The sequence below is a fragment of the Arachis ipaensis genome, chromosome B5 (assembly GCF_059453495.1).
Source record: "Arachis ipaensis isolate K30076 ecotype BB chromosome B5, ASM5945349v1, whole genome shotgun sequence".
NCBI lineage: Eukaryota > Viridiplantae > Streptophyta > Magnoliopsida > Fabales > Fabaceae > Arachis > Arachis ipaensis.
The window spans coordinates 145,578,927-145,600,447 of record NC_142440.1 but is presented as its reverse complement, the minus strand read 5'-3'; the positions used below and the strand labels follow the sequence as shown (position 1 = coordinate 145,600,447).

General features: G+C 32.1%; 2 protein-coding genes across 4 annotated transcripts; one reads left to right on the top strand and one right to left on the bottom strand.

Moving 5' to 3' along the window:
- The first annotated feature begins 1,577 nt into the window (after nucleotides 1–1,577).
- On the top strand, nucleotides 1,578–20,782 carry LOC107644310 (kinesin-like protein KIN-14C). The gene is made up of 21 exons (XM_088488845.1): nucleotides 1,578–1,714; nucleotides 12,571–12,773; nucleotides 13,309–13,466; nucleotides 13,566–13,676; nucleotides 14,087–14,285; nucleotides 14,758–14,885; nucleotides 14,990–15,073; nucleotides 15,244–15,321; nucleotides 15,412–15,504; nucleotides 15,602–17,335; nucleotides 17,427–17,508; nucleotides 17,606–17,701; nucleotides 17,785–17,961; nucleotides 18,125–18,231; nucleotides 18,342–18,520; nucleotides 18,627–18,791; nucleotides 18,872–19,125; nucleotides 19,277–19,440; nucleotides 20,022–20,120; nucleotides 20,237–20,341; nucleotides 20,643–20,782. Exons 2-19 carry the CDS (start codon nucleotides 12,677–12,679, stop codon nucleotides 20,118–20,120), a joined length of 4,005 nt encoding a protein of 1,334 aa, XP_088344971.1. The 5' UTR covers nucleotides 1,578–1,714; nucleotides 12,571–12,676; the 3' UTR covers nucleotides 20,237–20,341; nucleotides 20,643–20,782.
- On the bottom strand, nucleotides 7,083–11,712 carry LOC107644309 (protein TIC 56, chloroplastic-like). Of its 3 annotated transcripts, none has more exons than XM_016348148.3 (5): nucleotides 11,326–11,712; nucleotides 10,313–10,510; nucleotides 9,302–9,585; nucleotides 8,708–8,885; nucleotides 7,083–8,307 (listed from the first exon to the last, which is right to left on the bottom strand). In XM_016348148.3, exons 1-4 carry the CDS (start codon nucleotides 11,348–11,350, stop codon nucleotides 8,787–8,789), a joined length of 606 nt encoding a protein of 201 aa, XP_016203634.1. In that variant the 5' UTR covers nucleotides 11,351–11,712; the 3' UTR covers nucleotides 7,083–8,307; nucleotides 8,708–8,786. The 3 variants fall into 3 exon arrangements, with proteins under 3 accessions (XP_016203634.1, XP_020958562.1, XP_020958563.1); XM_021102903.2 differs by having other exon boundaries at nucleotides 11,304–11,438; XM_021102904.2 differs by lacking the exon at nucleotides 7,083–8,307 and having other exon boundaries at nucleotides 8,743–8,911.
- Nucleotides 20,783–21,521: the final 739 nt, after the last annotated feature.

Here is a 21,521-nt window from a genome sequence, read left to right as displayed (position 1 = left end):
ATGTCTAGATTTTGAAGAGGTCAGATACTTAAATGTATTTTTAAATCTTCATGGACTTGAATGTCCGTAGACTAGGGCTGGAAGTGAGTCGAGCTGAACCGAGCTAGAGCAAGCTCAAGCTCGGCTCACGAAAATTGAGCTTGGCTCATGGCTCGACTCATTAACAATCGAGCTTATTTTTTAATCTCAAGCTCGGCTCACCAAAAACTCACGAGCTGGCTCAAATAAGAGAAACATAAATATATAATCTATAATTCTATATCAATAAATTATAACTTATATATTTTAAAAAATATTTGAAAAAATCAATTTTATATATTGTTTATCTATCAATAAATTATAAATTTTTTATTTATGTCCTATATTAAAATTATATGTAAAAAATAAATATAAATATTAAATAATTAAGATTGTTATAATATATATATATATAATCGAGCCAGCTCACGAGCTAATGAGCTGAGCTTATCCAAGCTCAAGCTCGGCTCATTTAATTTATGAGCTCAATTCCAGGCTCAAACTTGGCTCACCAGCTCACGAGCTTAGCTTATCGAGCTGTTAACGAGTCGAGCTCGAGCTGGCTCATGAGTTGGCTTGATTCACTTCCAGCCCTAGCCGTAGACCAAAAAATCAGGATCGATTTATCATTTTCTCTTTAAAAAATTGGCAATAACATTAGGTTTAAAATAGAAACTACTTTCAATAAATACCAACTACAATAACAATATTTGATAAAATTTCTTCTAATTTTAAAATGATTATAATAGAGATGAATATAGTTAAGAGTCATTTTTAAATTAAAAAATTCATTAAATATCAAATTATATTAGACTTGTTAATTTTTTAAAATATATCTAATTTTGAAAAACAAAAAATACAATCACGTAATTTTTTAATTTATCAAAAACTTCTAGAATAAGCATTACCAAGCCCGCCCTAAGATAATAATGTCTTAAACAGTCAAGCAACGATTAGATATCATATAGGAATCTTATAAAAAAGAAGTATCATTCTTGTAAAACTTTTACTCTTTTTTTTTTTAAATTGAGAATTGGGTCAAATTTTCAGCAATATGGCAAGATATCTATAGTTTAATTAAGGTTTAATTATTATATTAATCTTTATAGTTTTTAAATTAAATTTTTACACTATTTTTAATTTTATAATTAAGTTATTTTCATATAAAAAATGTTAAATTTAACGGAATATTTTTTAAAATATATGCAGTCAAATATCTAGTTAAGTTTTTAATTATTATTAACACCTTCAATTTGTGAAAAAATATTTAATTAACTCTAATATTTTTATATTAGGAGACTAGAAAGGACCTAATTATAAAATTAAAAATAGTGTAAAAACCAGTTATAAGAAAAAAAATATAAAGACCTAATTAAAAATTTAGTAAAAATATACGGACCGACAGAATAATTAAATTTTATAGATTTAAAAAAAAATACAAAAACATGAAATGGTTATTAAGATGGAGAGTACCTTCATGATGAAAACATGGAGACAAGGAGAGTACAAAAAAGGGGAAGTTTCTTGCAATAAAGCAAACAAGCAAGCAAGTAACATACAACATCAAATATCGATGAAGCTAAGTTGGTAGATAGCATTACAACTCTTCAACAAAAAGGAAGCTAAAGTAAAAACACTGGAATAAGAAACTAAGGAGATGGCCAATTGAAAGTTGAAGCTCCACTACTTTGGCACGGTAATTTTAGTTTATTGCTAATCAAGCTTCAGTAACTTATAATGTGTTATTGGATATTGATTTGATGAAAGTGTGCCTGTATTTTTCTTTTTCTTTTTCTTTTTTTTTTTTTTTCATTTTGTTTTTGGATGATTATGAGCTGGGGCTGTTTTATGCTGATATTCTTCTTTATGTATATAATGCTTGTTCTCTTCTTCGCTGGTTTAAGTCTTGATAGTTGAGAGTTGAATAAAAAGGTATAAACTAGTATTATAAGAATATTTTGTGAATAATTTTAATGTACTATTTGTAGGTGGGAAATTATATATTTTAAAAAACATTTTAGTTACTTTTAATGTGAATAAATTTTGTAGACAAATAAATTAAAAGCGTATTAGAACAAATTCATTACGAATTGTGTGAGACACTATTTTTAATAATTTTTAAGTCATGTTTAAAATAAGAAACCAAAAATATACAAAGATAATTCGTGTATATGTGTGAAAATCCATCATTGCACTTGAATTTCTTTTGTAAATAAACATTACACTCCAATATATATAAAATTTTATAGTTTCACAATTTTTTTCTATGTCAAATGAAATTTGAAACACATAAAAATATACAACAATTTCCTACATGTTTTAAATTATAAAAAAATAGTTAAAAGAAAAATCTGAGAAATATTGAAAAATATTTTGCATTAATATATTGTATCTAAAAGAATTTGAATTTCACCTTAAATCAAGTATATTTTTCTGAAAACCTTTTGAGATAACAATTGAATTGGAATATGTCCACAACTCCACAAAATATTCTCGTAGATAATGCTTCATTTGACAGTTTAAACCTTAGTTGGAGTCATGCACCATATCCTACTAACATAAAGTTCTACTAGAGTTAATATCTAAACTCATAGGAGATATGGTCTCATTTCTACTTAGTTACGTCGCCTATTTAAAATTCTTTATAATGCAATATTTTGTATGTGTATTTATTGAGTTTTTGATAACAATGCAAGCAATTAATGGATTTTATTGAGGAATCAATAGCCAGTTAAAAATATAATAATAAAAAATTTATTTATTTATTTTTATTATATAAAAATTGATACTAACTCTTTATACATTAAATATAAGTCATGTTTTTTTTAATGATGTCACATCATTAATTTTGATTATTTAACAAAAATTAAAAATTAACCAATAAACTTTTAGTAAAATATTTGTAAAAAATAAAAATTAAAACCATAACTCTCACAATTAATTAATTTATTACATATTATTATTTAATAAAATAATAAAATATTAATTAAATATAATAAATATCTACATTAAAATATCATAATAATATTATCATAACAAATTTTAAGTTATAAATTATTCAAATTTTATACTATTTGATATACTTATGTATCATACATATGGCTTTTACTGTTATTACTTCATTTCACAATTTATGGTTCGTCTGAGAAGAAATATCTAAACCAACAAATAAAGAGGAGAGCAGTCTATTTACTTAAAAATAATTTTATTAGATGATTAGGTACAAAATAAAAATTTTTATTATATTTTTAAAATAAATTTATGAGAAAAATATTCTTCTTATTTTTACTATTTATACTTTTTTATTATTTTATAATACTTTATATATAATTATATTTAAAATATTTATAATTATACTTGTTTCAATATGCTATTTAAATTAAAGAATTAATTTTGATCATTTTTTAACACTATTTTGAGTTTGTATCACTTAAGACATTATTTGACAGAATGAATTAAAAAAATTAAGATATATTTTTACTTTATTTAAATTATTCTTATTAAAGATAATTATATATATATATATATATATATATATATTATACACAAAATAAATATTCTAAAATTTTTTTTCTTACTATTATAGATGTCATTGAAAAATTATATGCAATAGGAGATAAAGAATAAGTAAATATCAAAGAAAAATCCATAAAATATACAAAAAGTAAAGTTTTTGTACTACAATATAAAAGTTATTAACAAATATTTTTACTTTATTCTATTTAAATTATTTTTATTAAAAATAACTTATTCAATATATTATATATACACACAATAAATATTCTAAAAATTTTTAATTTTATTATTATAGATGTCTTTGAAAAATTATATGCACTAGAAGAAGAATAAATAAATGTAAAAAAAAATATAAAAAATACAAAAAATAAAATGTTTATGCGACAACATAAAAAATTATTACAGATTCAAATTGTAAAAGATTTCATTAAATTCTATCAAATTATACTTATTATAAAAAGTTCTACCAAATTATAAATTACTAACTCAATAATTCTTTTAGATTAAAAATTAAATTAAAGGTTTTAGATCAAAGTGCCACAATAATTTTTGTACTATTTGATAAAAAAGCAAAAAAATTATTGGACACAATTACTTTAAATCTAATTACACTCCAAGACAACAATGATACTAAAGCACCATTCCAATTGAAAAAATTTATATACCCCACACTTAAAAGACATTTGTTCCGACAAAAAATAATGAAACTCAATCTCTATTACAAAAAATAAAACAGGTAATAGTAATACAACAAAAATTTAATTTATATTCAAAACATCATTTTTATTGCTCATTTATATTCTTCATTGATTATAAGAACCAACTTTACCAACACTAATATCATCATACCTAGATGACATACAAATTAAGAGATTAAGAAAAAAAAAAACGAATCTAAAACACATTTTCAAATGAAGAACATATATAAAAGTAGAATAAAAAAAGTACAATAGATAAAAAAATATATACAAGTCAACAATTCAAAAATATTATGTCTCTACAAGAATATATGACATGAAGTAAAAAAAATAACTCTAACAACAAATAAAAATAAAAAAGAAAACAAATTTACCATATAAAAAAACTAAGTCTGTCAATTATAATAAATACAAAAATAAAAACAATAAATGAACATGTAACTTTGTACAACTTCAATATAAAAAACTTTTGTATTACAAAATATTTTATATAAAAAATACATAAAATTTAATATTAATTTGTATATATTTTAATTAATTTTTAAATAATATAATACTTATTAAAATATCATATATTATCGTTAATTTACCACATTGGGCATCGAAGGGGTTTCACTCTAGTTAAAAGCAAATAACATAGAGAGAAAAAAAAAGGAGTAAATTGAGAATTGTCTTCTATTAGAGATTGAGACCACTTACAATGAAAAAGTGAGATTAAAAGAGAGAAATCAAGAGAAAGTAGTTCGAGGAAAGAAGAGGATCAATAGGAAACTCATATCACACATACTCTTTTTAGTTGCATCAGCCTCCTTAAGAGCTTCTACTGTCACATTCTTTGACCTCCTTTCTTTGGTTTGTAACTGCCTCGTCATTATCCCCTCTTTCACGTGAGTGATCCCTTCAAACATCTCTCTTTTTAGACTTTGTATCAACACTCCCGCCATGAAAATTGACCTGGATCTGATGGTAGCTGGAGCGAAAGATCAAGCTTAAAAAAGTAGTGAGTTTCGAATAATTCATTAAGAAATTTGTCTACGTTGACATTGGGAATCAGTCCTTGATGGTGGCAGTATTTAGATCCCGATCGGTGGAAAAATGCCAGGAACCATCCTTCTTTTTAACCAATAACACCGGGTCACCGGTGAAGAAAATGGAGTAGTGCTAGGTTGGATGATTTCCTCAATCACCATCTCAGACACTATCTTCTCAATTTTAGCTTTCTAGCTGTGGAGGTAACAATACAGATGCACTTTAATAAGTGTCGTGTGCAACAACAATGGAAATGGCATGATCATGTGTCCTGGGTTGGGGAAGATCCTTTGGCACCTGAAAAACATCACAGATCGGACGCTATGTTTGAGGGTAATTCTAAAGAGAGGAGGACTACTCCATGTCTCGGCACTGCAATTGGACAGTGTACATTTCGAAAATTTTTGCAGTTGCATGCAATTTTTTAAATTGGTGGAACTAGGCCGCAGCTGACAACAATTGCTTTTCACCGTGTAAATTCACGATATGGTCCCCAACCATGAAGATAATGAACTTTTGTTTTTGTAATTTACTAAAAGAGAAACAGTAATTTTTGTGTTTTGTGACCAACACTTAACTATCAAAAGAAAAGTGAATGATCTCTCATTATTGGATGTAATTTCACCCCATTAAAAACACTATTGATGGTCAATTGATGGTTACAAAACACAAAAATTACTGACTCTCTAACACTCCTCTTTACTAAATGCGTCTCGAGTATCTCAAGCCAAATATCCCCCCAAAACTAGTTCCTCATTAGCAATCGAGAACATAAAGGCCGTAATAAGGAGAAACTGATCCTGAATGCTCACCAGTAAGTCACGAAATTCACCTTTGCACTGCAATAAATTGTCATTGCCCACCTGAACCTTGAACCGGAGAGCCTTACGAATTGGCAACGCCAATTTGCGAACCAGAGCAGGATGAATGAAGTTATCAAAACTTCTACCATCCATAAGTATTCAAAGGAATGGTTAGGTGTGGATCTTTTTGTTGATGGCAATGCCGGAAATAACAAACGGACATATGATACTATGCATTATTAGGTTGGTTTTTGTCTATTTTATCTTACAGTTGTCTGTTCTCTTTGCTCCATTTTATGTGTTGAGTTCTTCTTTAAAAAAAAAAAGTATTCAAAAGTCTTTACTGTGTACTAAACCTCTAAATCGAATAGACCTGCGACTCAAAATGTCTATCATGAGATATAACAATTGATGTGTTTTTTTTTTATCGGTTTTAGAAGAAAAAAAAGACGAAAATCATTCATATATCTTCTTATGTAAAGTTAAACATTTAAAAGAAATAGTATCATAATTCATAACAGTTTTAATGCTAATAATGATAATTCAAAAAAAATCAATTTAATTTAATTATATACCTTGCTTAACCGTTGGCATTTTTTTCCATGAAAAATACTTAGGCACCGTACCTTTTTATTCTTTTCCTCGAAGTAAACAAAAACAAAAAGATACACACAGAATATAGGAACATTTATTCCCTTTATAGAAGCAAGCAACATTAAATTTGGAGTAAATTTGAATTCACATGATATATCTTAAAAATATAGTAAGGTATTAAGTGATCAACTTCATAATATCTTGCGTGTCAAAAATGAAAGAAAAATCATATTATCTTCGTAACGTTTATATTTGTTAGAATTCTTATAGTTAACATTACACTATAAAATAGAAAAAATAAGTTACATTACTCTAAATTCTAATATTCTATTAGTAGGCATCATAAATTTTTCCTCTCTCCCACAGTCCCACATGTAAAGTAAAATAAATTATATACAGAAAGTAACATATCTCGCTCTTTGCATGGAGGTAATAATAACTTTGCTGTTACATTGAATTCCTATTATTAACATATATATATGTTTCAAAGACAACAGTAAACCAACATAAGTTCATGTCATTGATATAAAAACATACATTAACAAACATAAATTATTCAATGAAAGATCAAACACCCTAGAATCTATAGAAGTAAATTTGAAATTTAGATATCAAAAGAATGAAACAAGAATAAGTCACCACTCACCACAGTATATTAGTATTCAACTATTGATCATGGTAATAAGGCTGAGATCACATGAAGCTTGTTGACAATTGTGCTAACAAAACAATGCTGAGAGTAAGCCCCAAAGCTTAAGAATCTGAATCTGAAAACCAAAATTTTCCAACAATATCATAATTAAATTTATGCAGCAGTTTGTTGTTGAACAGCAAGCCTCTTTCTAGCCTCTTCCATGATCGACAACTTTGGGAAGAGACACCCAAGGCTTTGTTCCATTGCCGATGATGAACGGATTCCCCATGCGGGTTGCAAACTCCTAATCAGTAGCATCCTGGACATGGATGGTCTCAAAACTTCCCTTGTGCTTCTCACGATTCTTGATGACACCAAATTGGCCTTTTGCCAGAATGCCAGCAGAACGACCAATACGTTCGACGGGAGTAATTTTCGAATACTTTTACAGGATAAAAATTTATTAGAGACCAAATTGTCCGATCTAGAATTCTTTGGAAATCAATTTGGGTGTTTATGCATTTCTCAATTAAGACGAACCATTCCCGTGTAGACTACCAAAGTTCCAAACCAATAGATCACTCGCAACGGCTTGACCAACCATCTATATTAAGACAACATTTTAGAGAGAGAGTGTGTGTCATTTCAGCAGAAGCTACAATACCTGGTGGCAACTTACAGTTTGATTTCCCTCTCCACCCAAAATTTGCCTTCTCATCGTTATTTTCATCATGAACTGGGCAAATGAAATGTTCTTGCTAGTGACCTAACCAGAATCTTTAAAATTCGATATGTCGATATCATGTGAGAGAAGAGACAAGAAGCGACCACTGCAGCTCACCTACCAAGCCGCCGCCGCCTCCTTTTCTCCGCTTCTCTCTTCTCCAACAGTTTATTGAAATTTTGTAACAAAATCTCTCTGAACCTTCTCTGCAATTTTATCAAATCCCGGGAGGTTCCTCATGAAATTTTCATACACCTCGTCGTTGAGATCTTCGAATATCTTATATAACCTCTGCAAATAATAAAGCGAAATATCTCATGTTTGAGATGAGGCTAGTTATTGCAAAAATAGGATTGTAGAGATACCAAGACATCACCACAGTCAGGTAATTGTTCATATAAAGGCAACTAACCGTGATTTTGCATTCTATGGGTTCCAACAAATATAGATAATTTTGATTTTAGTCCCTATGAAATTTTGTATTGGTTTTGGTCCTTTTATTATCATCTACTTTCTTTTGTTTTTAGTTCTCATTATAATATTTTACTTAACCAAGAAAGGATATGATATGAAACATCAAAAGTTTGTACTTGGTAAGGCATGTATCAATCTCTAATCATTGTAGGAAGAGAGTGAAAATACATCAATGTAGATAAGTGGTGAATCAAGATGCACGGATTAAGATGCATACCATTATGTCCTTATTCCAGTGCTGGATGTATGGTGGACCAGTCTGGAATGAGCCGAGTGGTTCCCGGTACCATTGGCCATTAAATGTTATTTGATCCATTGCTTGTTCTATACTCAGAACTTCCCATGGCCTCAAACCTGGAATAATTTTTGCCAACTGCAACCTGTCTCACAATTATCTAACCAAACAAATAAAAGAAAAAAACTGGGAGGCAAGAGTTAGTCACAAATTAGTTTGAACCCATAATTCATTACTATTTCCATCTATAATTGACAGAGAACATAGTAAAGTTTCTTGTATTATCTAAGACCAAGCAAGTAAGAACAAAGATAATACATAATTATCCATTTACAGGTTCATTTATGTTTGCCTTTTTCTGGACCAAAAAATCAATTTCTTTTACAGGGAAAGATTTTTCACCTTGCGATATTTCTTTAAATTTTCAGCATTTTTCAAAAAAGCTAACCAGAGTGGTTTCTAAGAAATATCAATATTCCGTTTTTACAACTACAAAATCAAGTTATAAAATCACTTTTTTTTTTCAAAATAAAAAACAAAGGCACCCTAAATCACATGGTCTCAGCATATGCATACCTTAAGATGTCTAGGAATGTATTTGTTGGGCATGTGATCCTCTTCCAAAATAGTGGTGAGTTCAGAGCCACTAGCCCAAAGAAATAGGGCATGACTTGGAATTCTAACTCCTGGCCAAACACCATCATTAGCTTCTAACACCGCTAAATCACGTCTCTTGCTTTCTATAGCCTCTTCTTCAAGCTGCTTATAAGTCTTCTTTTCAAATCCCTTGAGAGGAACCCATGGTGGTATGCCCTTCTGAAGTTTGTGAAGAAAAGCCGTTGCTGAAGCAGCGAATCTAACTGAAAAAACAAAAAGAAAAAATAACAAACCGAGAATCATTTTATGTTTTTTGATTTTTTCAGATGCAGAATGTGATCATTATTCACAAGGATTGTCTTCAATAGATTGTTCACTTGAATTAGATAGTAAAACCTTTTTTGGCATATAAGTCAACAAAATCTAGGATAGAATGTAATAGCAAATCAGTTTGACTGGTATTTCAGTCAAGTATTACAGAAACAGTTATCAAGAAGACAAGAATTTTAGCAAGAGCTAGTTTTAAGTTGGGCTCTTACTTTAGGGTGTGGAAGCAAACAAGTTTGAAATTCATAAACAGTTTCACATACAGTACTCTTATAAACCCAGTTTAAGACATCAATAACTGAGGGACCATAAGAACATCCAAGATAGAAAAGCTGAAAAATAAGTGATCCGATACTGTAATTTTTTTTTTTCTTTTTCTCTCAGTGTATGAAGATCAGAGAGAAAAAGTCACAAGTGTCATTTCTTGTGCTCTGATTAAAATAACCAAACAGGTGCAACATCATAATTGTAACTTATCCATCAACCTGATATCTTTATCCTAGTGGATATACTTTACCATGAAGGAATTCATCATAGCACATGGTGCTACTTTCTTAGCATGCCCAGAAATGGTCAAAATAAAACATACCGATTGTTCACTTTACAATTTACACAATAAATGATTAAAGGGTAAAAGAAGGATAGAGATCAAGACTGTCAGACCTTCCCAAGTAGCAATTGCACGCTCCATTCCATAAATCATGTGGATTGGATCCCACTCATCCATATCTTCGCCCCAAATGAAAGTGTTCTTATCTATAATTCCGGCACCCCAAGCAGTTTTAAGCGTAATTAACTCCAGGGGTCCTCGTGTACGACCTAGCCTGTCCTTATAGTACCATCCACCACTCCTCATGATAACTACATTAAATAGAAAACAGAAAATACAACAAACAACCAACATGGAAGCAATGAGTAGAGACACACCAATTAAATAATTACGCACAAAGGTTAGAGTTGCATCACAAAACCTTCAACAAACAAAGATAGTGTTAATTATATCTCACATCCAACTCTTTTTCCATAGCAGTTATAGGGGGGGAAAAATACAGACACGTATCTTAACATAGTCCTTGTCACTTTTTTTGGCTAAATAAAAGCATATCAGGTGGATAGACTTTTCCACAACCAAGGCATGGTAAACCACAAACAAGGGACCACCAATTTGAGTCGAACCAAAGACCTGTTTATCAATGTCATGCAATCCTATTCCTACAAATTAATTTCGAACCCTCGTTGACAACTACCTATATATTGTAAAACATGTAGGTCCAATCACATATTTCACTAGCAAGAGCAAAGCTCTGAACCTTATCTAAACCCAAAGTTCTGGTTCAATGCTATTTCAACATCATTGGAAGTTGCCTAGCTCTTAAGCAAATATTTCACAAACATAAACAAAAACCCAAAACCTTTTCAATCAATGCCACTTAATCCACAAGCCAAATGTTTTACAAAATTAAATCTTTCAAAATTAATCCAGTCAACTCAGCCATCACTTATTTCAACATGTGATCAAACAACAATGCCACTTAATCAAAATTAAAACATGCCACTATTTTACAAAATCAAATAATACAATCACCCTAAAATGTAAGATCTAAACTTGAGAGATGTATCTTGAAAATTGAATGAGAAGAGTAACGGAAGATGCCTGTAATCAGGGATGTTCTTACATTCCCAGAAGAACTGGTGAGTCATCTGAGTGAAGTGGCCAGGTTCTCCATCGTTGGGCTTCTTGGGCCTTCAGCGGAAGAACCTCGGGATCCCGATGGCGGCGAAGGGCGGAGAGTTGGCGTTGTGTTCGAAGAATCCGAGGATGTTGAAGTTAAGAGCAGGGAGAGGGTTTTGGGGTTTGTTGAACCAGTTGCCACCAAAAGGGTTGAAGTTGTTAATGGAAGCCATTAGAAGAAGAGGAAAAAGAAGGTTTGATTTGATGCTACAAAGTTAACGTTAGAAATTTCTAATGCAAAAGGATAATTGGGATACACGAGTTATAATTTATATTTTCTTTCAAACATCTCATAAAAATTTATCTTTATTAGAATTATGATCATTTTATTAGAATTATCATATATTCGATTTGAAAAACCAAATGCATTTATCATCGGAACTCGGAAGTGTATTTTCTATTTTCTAGAGCGTTGTGGGTATGTGATTTGTTCATGAGAAGCAGGCCCAGGCCCAACCCATGATTCTTTTTGGGCCCTGGACACGTGTCAAGCATCAACGAAATGTTTCGTTTTTTTGGCGGGTGTTGCATGCGTGCATTGCATTCATTAACAATCATTCATTGATTTTTGATGTTTGAAGCTTCTCCCTAAATTCGATTGTGACGTAGAGAATTTTGCTCTCCTATCTTCTCGGAACCCCCTCTCACTCCATAAATAATCACACTCATCTTTACGTACAAAAATTTTCCAATGCATGTTTCTTAATTTCTTGATGAGTTTACTCGTCAACTCCTCCCCCAAAACAAGAATCTTTGATTCAACACGGTTCTCACTGTTTCCACTCTCAAGGTTTGATTACTTCGCTTCAATTTCGTTACTTCTCATTCGCATTATACCACATTCTCTTAAGTCACAATGAGCTTGGTCAAATTTGGAACGTTTTCTTTGGATTCTTAGTTTTCTTGAATTTAAAACACAATGTCTTTGTAATTTCAGCTGAATTTGCTGTTTTTTTACAATTTATCTGCATACAATGTAGGATCATTTTTCTTTTTCACCGAGAATCTGTTTTCTTTCTTCCAAATAATTTAATGCATGGATTTTGTTAAATGAATAAAATTGGAAGTGTGAAGGGTTTGTGAATGATGATGATGCGTTGAATTGAATGTAATGTACATAATTTAATCTGGAGTGTCAATAAAGGCAATGATTTTGATTGGTTTTATTTGTCATTAATATGAATTTCAGCAGGTTTCAAGGGTTTTCTTTTGTGTGACATGATCACACTTATGGGAACTTGTTTTAGAAATATTATCTCCATGGATATCTGAAGTGGTGTGTGCACCCTCAAGTGATGAAGCCCCAATCGGAAAACCACTCTACAGAACCCAGGAATCTGGGCCACTCTTCAAGTGCCAACTTCAATGGAATCAATTTTGGTGAAGTTGAAGGTACGGGGACAGCATTATCCTTTGAGAATTGAGAGTAATGAATGGTGCTTTTTTATGTTTCAAATAAGAAAAATGATTCCTTGGTGTTCTTTTATGTTTCAAATAAGAAAAGTGATTCCTTAACTCGCAACATATTGCTTCACTCACTCCTTGGTAGTTGCCCATGGCGGGCGCCACGCCTATCTATGAGTGGGTTAGGTGCGCGACTCACTCCAAGCATGATCAACCTAACATGCATCTTCAAACAAAAATCCAAAGGGACTATATTTTACAGCAATAACCCATTTTTGTGACATCAAATGGACTCCAGCTCTCAAACATGTATAGGATGGAACCAAACCAAAATTTGTTTGCCTTTATTATCCCAATTTGTCCCATTTGATGTCTTTTTATGTACCCAAATCCGGATATGAAAGGCTTTTTGAAATAAAGAACAAAATCATCTGCTTGAAATCCTATCTTGAATATGCCTCTTAGTAATTTTCTGTTGCATTTAATTGATATGCTAATCTCCTTCGGTTTGAATGAATTTCAGCCAAGCACCGAATGCTTTTGGTCCAGTGGCTAAATAGTCTTCTTCCAACGTTGAACTTGCCGGTAAATATCACAGATGATGAGCTAAGAGTATGCTTGAACAATGGTACAATTTTATGTCAAATAATGAACAAGCTACGACCTGGTTCAGTAAGTGAGGTAACAACATTCATTCACCTTGCTATTGTTTCAACTTTTATTGGCAACTTGATTTTTTATGTTGTGTTGGCTCAATCGGTTTACTTTTTCTATTTGTAGGTCAGTGAATTTGATAATTCTCCGTCAGCAAAGTCAGAGAATGTTAAGAGATTCCTGAAAGCCATAGATGCATTGGGCATGCCCAAGTTTGAAATATCAGACCTAGAGAAGGTATAAGAGAGATGACTTCTTATGGATTTGAATATGTGTCTATACATGAAAACTAAAAGCTTAGTTGTTTTTTGGTTTTACTTTCTGTATTTTCTGTTTTCAAAATTTTCTGAAGGGAAAAGTGAAAACAGTAAATGGATACCAAAACAAAAACTAAGTAGGCCCTAATTTGCAGTAGAGGCAGTCCCAAAACTGTAATCATCAATAAAGCATATCAGACACTTTTACATCTATTTTTTGGTTCATAATTTTAGAGCAATACTATAGTCAGAAACATAAAATGGCAACAATTTTCAATAGAATTCTTTCAAACAGATTCTTGTAGAAACTGACTCTCTAGCACCTTCACAGTTTTATGTATTACATTAGTTTTGTTCTCCCTGGTTACCACCGTCTCTTTTAAATTACAGGGCCATATGAAGTCTGTTGTGGATTGTCTTTTAACACTTAGAGCCAAAAGTTTACAGAATGCTTGGGGAGACAATATTTCTATGACTAATTCCAAAGTCAGATCCATCATGAGTTCACCTTCATCACATGGGGGTGATCAGAGGAAGAATCCATCAGAGTCAAAGTTCCAAAGTGTTTTGCGTAGTCCGGTTATGGCTGGTATGCTGACTTTTGATCCTAACTCAGCCTCTCCCTCCTGTGTGTGTGTGAGTGTGTGCGCACATGCGTTAATGCATATGGAGATTGTGAGATATGCATGAGTATGAAGTTTCCTTAACATTCTCACGGTTATATTAACAATAAAATTTATTGATATCCCTGTTTGCATATATTCCCCTATAGTAAAGAAATATGTCAGGAGCATATCAAGGAAGACCAAGTTAGAAGATAAACGTCAAGCAAATTATGAGACTGAAAACACAATTCAGGGTAAAAACCATAAGAAATAATTTTTACAAGTGCTCAATGAGGTTTAATCTTTACAAACTAGGAAAATGAAAGAGAAACTGATAAGAACAAAGTAATAACTAATAAGTTACAGCTTTGCCTGTGTTAAGGATATCTATACTTATGAAAATAAATATTTCGTATTTTGTGCTTAACCAGATTAAGTAGTGTTTCTCTTCTGCAGAGCCATCGGCTGCATTATTACACCATGTAGGTCATAAATTTCATGAGGTGTTTCAAATGAAACACGGAAGCTATGCTGAACTTCCTGCTGCAAAAATCTCAGAACTGATGAAATCTACCAGTTTAAATGTAAAATCTAGAGAATCTTTTTGTCATCTTCTTATTCACCAATTGTTTACATGATTTTTCTGGTTTGATGCATCACTAATTTCTTTCAGCACCTACTTTTGCAGAATGCTCCTACTCAATCACTTTTGAGTGTTGTGAACGCCATTTTGGAAGAAAGTGTTGAAAGAAGAAATAGTGAAATACCCCATGTATGGTATAGCCTTGAAGGCTTTTGCAGTTAAAGTTATACAAAAATGCTCTTGTATATATTGTGTGTTTATCTTACCGTAAAGGCTTGAAACATATTATAACCAAAAGTTGCATGAGAAGCCTTTTGAATGAAAATGATTGTTTGTTTGACAATATAATTGCATCTCAGCGTGTGGCTGTCTTGTTGAGAAAAGTTGTCCAGGAGATTGAGCGGCGCATATCGACTCAAGCAGATCATTTAAAAACAGTGAGTCACTTATATTGTATTTTAAGAGCTATATAGTTTTTATTTTCCCAGTTTGTTTCCTCATATCATGTTTTTACCCTCTGGCTTCAGCAAAACAATCTTTTTAAGGCTCGCGAAGAAAAGTATCAATCAAGAATTAGAGTACTTGAGGTTCTTGCTTCTGGAGCAAGGGAAGACAATGAGGTACTGCCTCAAATTGTTAATTAGTTTATCTATAGATTCTTAGGCACTTTGTATATTAGTACAAACTCTGTTTATCATAGGGAACTTTTTCTTGTAGGTTGGGGTTCGAAGCCCTATTCGGCAACAGCAACAGACTGCAGTTACAAGTGCAATCGTGCAGTCAAAGGAACAGAGTGAGGTGACTAAAATGGAAGAAAAGAAGGCTTTTGAATCAATACAGTCTGAAAAGGCTAAAGAGGAGACAAAGACGGAAGATAACCAAGAGGTAATTCGGTTGATGAAAGAGCTGGAAAATAAAAACACAGACATTTCAAAATTGAAGCAAGAGCTCGAAATAATGAAGAAAGGTAGCCAAGATGTTACTAGCTCTGTGAAAGAGATGGAAGATAAAAACATGGAAATTTCGGCATTGAAGAAAGAGCTAGAAACAATGAAGCAAGGCAACCAAGACCTTACTAAGGTTGTGGAAGAGATGGAAAATAAAAGGGTGGAAATTTCGACATTGAAGAAAGAGCTAGAAACAATGAAGCAAGGCAACCAAGACCTTACTAAGGTTGTGGAAGAGATGGAAAATAAAAGGGTGGAATTTTCGGCATTGAAACAAGAAGTAGGAACAATGAAGAGTGATGACCAAGATGTTGCTAGGTTGACAAAAGATCTGGAAAGCAAAAAGATCGAAATTGCAACAATGAAGCAAGAACTAGAAGCATTGAGAAAAGGAAATCAAGATGTTGCTGGGCTGATGAAAGATTTGGAAAATAAAAGCACAGAAATTTCAACATTGAAGCAAGAAATAGAAACATTGAAAAAAGGTAACCAAGATGTTGCTAGGCTGATGAATGATCTAGAAAATAAAAAAGCAGAAATTTCAACAAAGAAGCAAGAACTAGAAAACACAATGAAAAATGGTAACCAAGATATTGCTAGGCTGATGAAGGATCTGGAAAATAAAAGCCTGGAGATTTCAGCATTGAAGCAAGAAATAGAAACACTGAAAAAAGATAACCAAGATGTTGCTAGGATGATGAAGGATCTGGAAAATAAAAGCATGGAGATTTCAACATTAAAGCAAGAAATAGAAACATTGAAAAAAGATAACCAAGATGTTACTAGGCTGATGAAGGATCTAGAAAATAAAAACACTGAAATTTCAACAAGGAAGCAAGAACTAGAAGACACATTGAAAAATGGTAACCAAGATATTGCTAAGCTGATGACAGATCTGGAAAATAAAAGAACAGAAATTTCGGCATCGAAGCAAGAAATAGAAACATTGAAAAAAGATAATCAAGATGTTACTAAGCTTGTGAAGGACCTAGAAAATAAAAATACAGAACTTTTAACAAAGAAACGAGAATTAGAAGAAACATTGAAAAATGGTAACCAAGATATTGCTAAGCTGACGAAAGATCTTGAGAATAAAACCATGGAAATTTCAGCATTGAAACAAGAAATAGAAACATTGAAAAAAGATAATCAAGATGTTACTAAGCAGGTGAATGATCTAGAAAAGAAGAATGCAGAACTTTCAACAAAGAAGCAAGAATTAGAAGAGGCATTGAAAAATAGTAACCAAGATATTGCTAGGCTGACGAAAGATCTAGAAACAACGAAGAAAACATATGATTTACAGTGCTCACAGTTGGAAGCAGAAATCAAGGGTGCTAAAGGAGAACTGAAAGAGAAGTCACAAGAATATGAGCATCAGTTGGAATCATTAAGTAATAAGATTAGAGAGAATGAGGCCTCTTATGAGTCTGAATATCAAAAGTGGAACCTAAAAGTTATCCAATTTCAGAAAGCTACAACTTTTCAGCTTAGTTCAATAAAGGTAAAATTAGAAATGTGTTAATGTCAGTTTATTTATTTATTTATTTATATCATTTCAAATCTTACAACTTCTCTAATTTTCAAAAATCCAGGTCTTGAAATTGTCTTGGGAAACTGTTAAGCAGCATGTGCTAAATGAGCAACCATTTTATGCAGAAGAGTTTAAGCGATTAGGTAAGCTTTGTTACTAATCTCATTTTAAAATCCCCTCCATTTTTTTTTATCTATATGGGATAAGCACTATCTGATCATTTTGTTGTAACTTGTGTAGGTGTAAATCTTAAACCATTGGTAGATGCAGCTGAGAACTATCAGGTAGTTCTTGCGGAAAATCGGAAGATGTTCAATGACATTCAAGAATTAAAAGGTGACACCGTTAGTATTTGTACAATAAAAATTAAATGAATGGACGTGTATTGTGAATTCACACAAAACTTTTCTATGATATAGGAAATATTAGAGTATATTGCAGAGTTAGACCATTTCTCCCAGGACAAAAGGAGAAACAATCTATTGTGGAACACTATGGTGAAACCGAGTTGGTTGTGGCAAATCCTTCCAAACAAGGGAAAGAAGCCCTTAGAACATTTAAGTTTAACAAGGTCTTTGGTCCAAGTGCAACTCAAGGTTTATTTCTAATTTTTTATATTGCCCTTTAGTTACCACCTAGCTTCTGATTGATGAGTATTTTGGCATCATAACAATACCTCTTTCCAGTTTCTTCGTATTTGTTTATGTTAACACCAATGATGCTGCACTAATTTATACTATTCAACTCCGAGTGATGCAGCTGATGTATACAATGACATTCAAGCCTTTATACGATCAGTACTCGACGGGTACAACGTATGCATATTTGCTTATGGCCAAACTGGTTCTGGGAAAACTTACACAATGGTATGGCCTTATGCACATAGTGATTTTCATCTTATTGCACCATGCTAGTCAAATAAATTCATCATGATATAAGATTTCATTTTGTCTTTGTTCTTATGCTTTTTCGTCAGAGTGGTCCAAATGGTGCAACAGCTGAGAGTGTTGGTGTTAACTATCGAGCTTTGAATGACCTTTTCAGCATAGCGACTACCAGACAGAGCACCATTTCCTATGAAATTGGGGTTCAAGTGATTGAAATATACAATGAACAAGTGCGAGATCTGTTGACGACTGAATCTACTCCAAAAAAATATCCTTTTCTATTAATATGTGGAATTTTATTCTTTGCATGAACTTGTAGTTGAGAATTTTTATTTGTTTTTTTCTTCCTTACATGGTTTCCTTCATTTGCACACGGTTGGGATATTGACTCACTCCCAACCAAATGGCTTAGCAGTACCTGATGCTAGCATGCAACTTGTAAAATCAACCGGGGATGTCATAAAGCTGATGGACATTGGCCTGAAAAATAGAGCCAAAAGTGCAACTTCTATGAACGAAAGAAGTAGCCGTTCTCACAGGTTTTTTATTTCTCCTTTCCTAGGCATCAAACATTGAGAACTTTCTAGTATGGTGAAACTCAATGAACTTATGTGGACAGTGTGGTATCGATTAATGTTCGTGGAGTAGACATGAAGTCTGGTTCTACTCTTCAAGGCAACCTTCATTTGGTTGATTTGGCTGGAAGCGAGAGGGTAGATCGGTCTGAAGTGACTGGTGATCGACTTAAGGAAGCACAGCATATCAACAAATCACTATCTGCCCTTGGAGATGTCATCTTTGCTCTTGCTCAAAAGAATGCTCATGTGCCATACAGAAATAGCAAGCTTACTCAACTTCTGCAATCTTCCCTTGGTAAAATCATCGTTCTTCATTTCTTAATTTCTACAGGCCTTGCTTTGCAAGTAGCAGCTGAAAGTAGAAAAAAATTCCTCAAGTTGCTTCATGGCTTTACATTTTATAATCTCTCGTGGTTACAATTGATGACTTCGATTTTACTGCACAGGTGGTCATGCAAAGACACTCATGTTGGTACAAATCAATTCAGACGTAAAGTCATATTCCGAATCTCTAAGTACTTTGAAGTTTGCTGAGAGAGTTTCTGGTATTGAGTTAGGAGCTGCGAAAAGTACCAAAGATGGGAAAGATGTCAGAGAATTAATGGAGCAGGTGCTTAACTTGATTATTACATATACATACCTTCCATCATCTTATGAATTTATCACAAGCCTTTCAATTAATTTAGTATTGATTTTCGTTTACTTTCATTGTATACTTTGGAAGCAGAAGCTCACAAAACTATTCAAGCCATTATAAACAACATCTCCAATTATAAACCACTGAAATCAAGCAATAAAAATTATGGTGAATTATATTAACCTGCCTAACCCTAAGTTCAGTGGGATCCATTGTGATGCTTCTTTATCTGTCCATGTTCCACTTTATAAATATGTGTATAAAGATGACTAGTTTGACTTTGATGTGAAGCAACCAAGCGTGAGTTAGCATCATTTTGCCTTGTATGATGTTTAATCCATCCATGGCTATATATAAATGTTGTCACATAAAAATGTCATCACATGAAAACATATATACATTCTCCAATGAATGACACTGTTTGAAATGATTACATTCGTTTATGAACTTATCAAAAGAGTCATCTAGACCATTTGAAACTCTTTTTTTCCTTTGTGCACCTTTGGGCGCTCTAGAAAGAATAACAGTGACTAATGTTTTTTCATCTTGTGCAGGTGGCTTCTCTAAGGGACACTATTTTGTCAAAAGATGAGGAGATTGAGAGGCTGCAATTACTTAAAGATCTGAAATCTGACAAGCCTACCCCAGAATAGGTAAGGAACTTTTGAAACCCAAAGAGTTCAGCAGGTGGTAGAATTATTCAGAGAAATCAAACCATAAAAGCTGAAGTAATAACCATCTTAAATGAGTTTATTATTTTCTGATGCAGATTTTGATTAAGTAGCATTTGTGACAATGATATTCCTCTTGTACAAAAAAACTTATGGATCCTCTGAAACTTCCACTCTCATTGAAGGCATAAAATCATTAGATAGTAAGTATTGCTTGGGTGCTACATATTATTAATAAGAAAATAGTTTAATTTTAATATACTGATAGTATAAAACGTTTTACACAATTGACCAATTACGTTTATTCTCTTAGATGACAATTCATGTGGTCAATGTGAAAAGTAGTTATTTTTGATGTCGTGGTATTATATAATTAGATGTACGTGTAAAACTGTTTTATGCTGATAGACATTAAAATTAAATCGTAAGAAAAAATTTCTATTACTTCAACTTAGAAACTCTGTTGAGAAATGTGTGAAGTTTGTTCACAAATTTTCATTTCAGGTATTTAAAAAAGGTAGCTCTTGTAAAGACCAACCTGTAGCTCCAAAACAGTAGCATAAAGTAGGAGTTATGTGAAAATCAGAGTCTCAGCTGAGAGGATCCATTTTCACAAGAGTTGCAATTTCATACCATTTTACACCTGTATAAAATACACGTATCCATTCATATGTAAATAGGATATTTTTTCTTTTTTTGTCAATTACTCTCAACACTTATTTTTAGCATTGTAACCTTTTTGTGAATATTGTAATAATTTTAGACATTGTAACATCCATCAATTATGAATCTTTCGGAGGCAATTGATCAAATATATTATTATTAATCTATTAGAATAATAAACCAGTTTATCATAATAACATAGAGCATGCCAAAAGAAATGAATAATTTGAGAATAAAACAAATAATGCCTAATGCTAATTCCTTTCAAAATCATTTGTTCCTTGCAAGTATTCCCTTCTTGAAAGAGAAAAAAGAAATAAAAACAAATAAAATACACTCTTCCATGCCATTTGACAAATTGACCTATCACTATCATCACGGAAATTAAGTCAAATTAGGCAATATCCTTTACACCTAGTTTCTACTTTCTAGTTTGCATCTCCCTTTTCAATAACATGATAATGATAATATCGTGTCCTTATGAAAGAAAATGTAGATTAGATTATTCAAATCCAAATTTTCCTGCTTTCGGTGAAAGTCGTTTTCATCCAAAATTTCATTCCCCATTCCGTAGGCGCAAACAATGTTCCTTGTTACAACTTGGCAAACGGTGTAAGCCAGCACAAGTAGCTGTACCTCCACCCCAAAAAACATCGAAAGCAGAAACCACCACGTAACTTCTCAATTCAGCTTAGATGGTCCCTATTCATTTGTACTAAT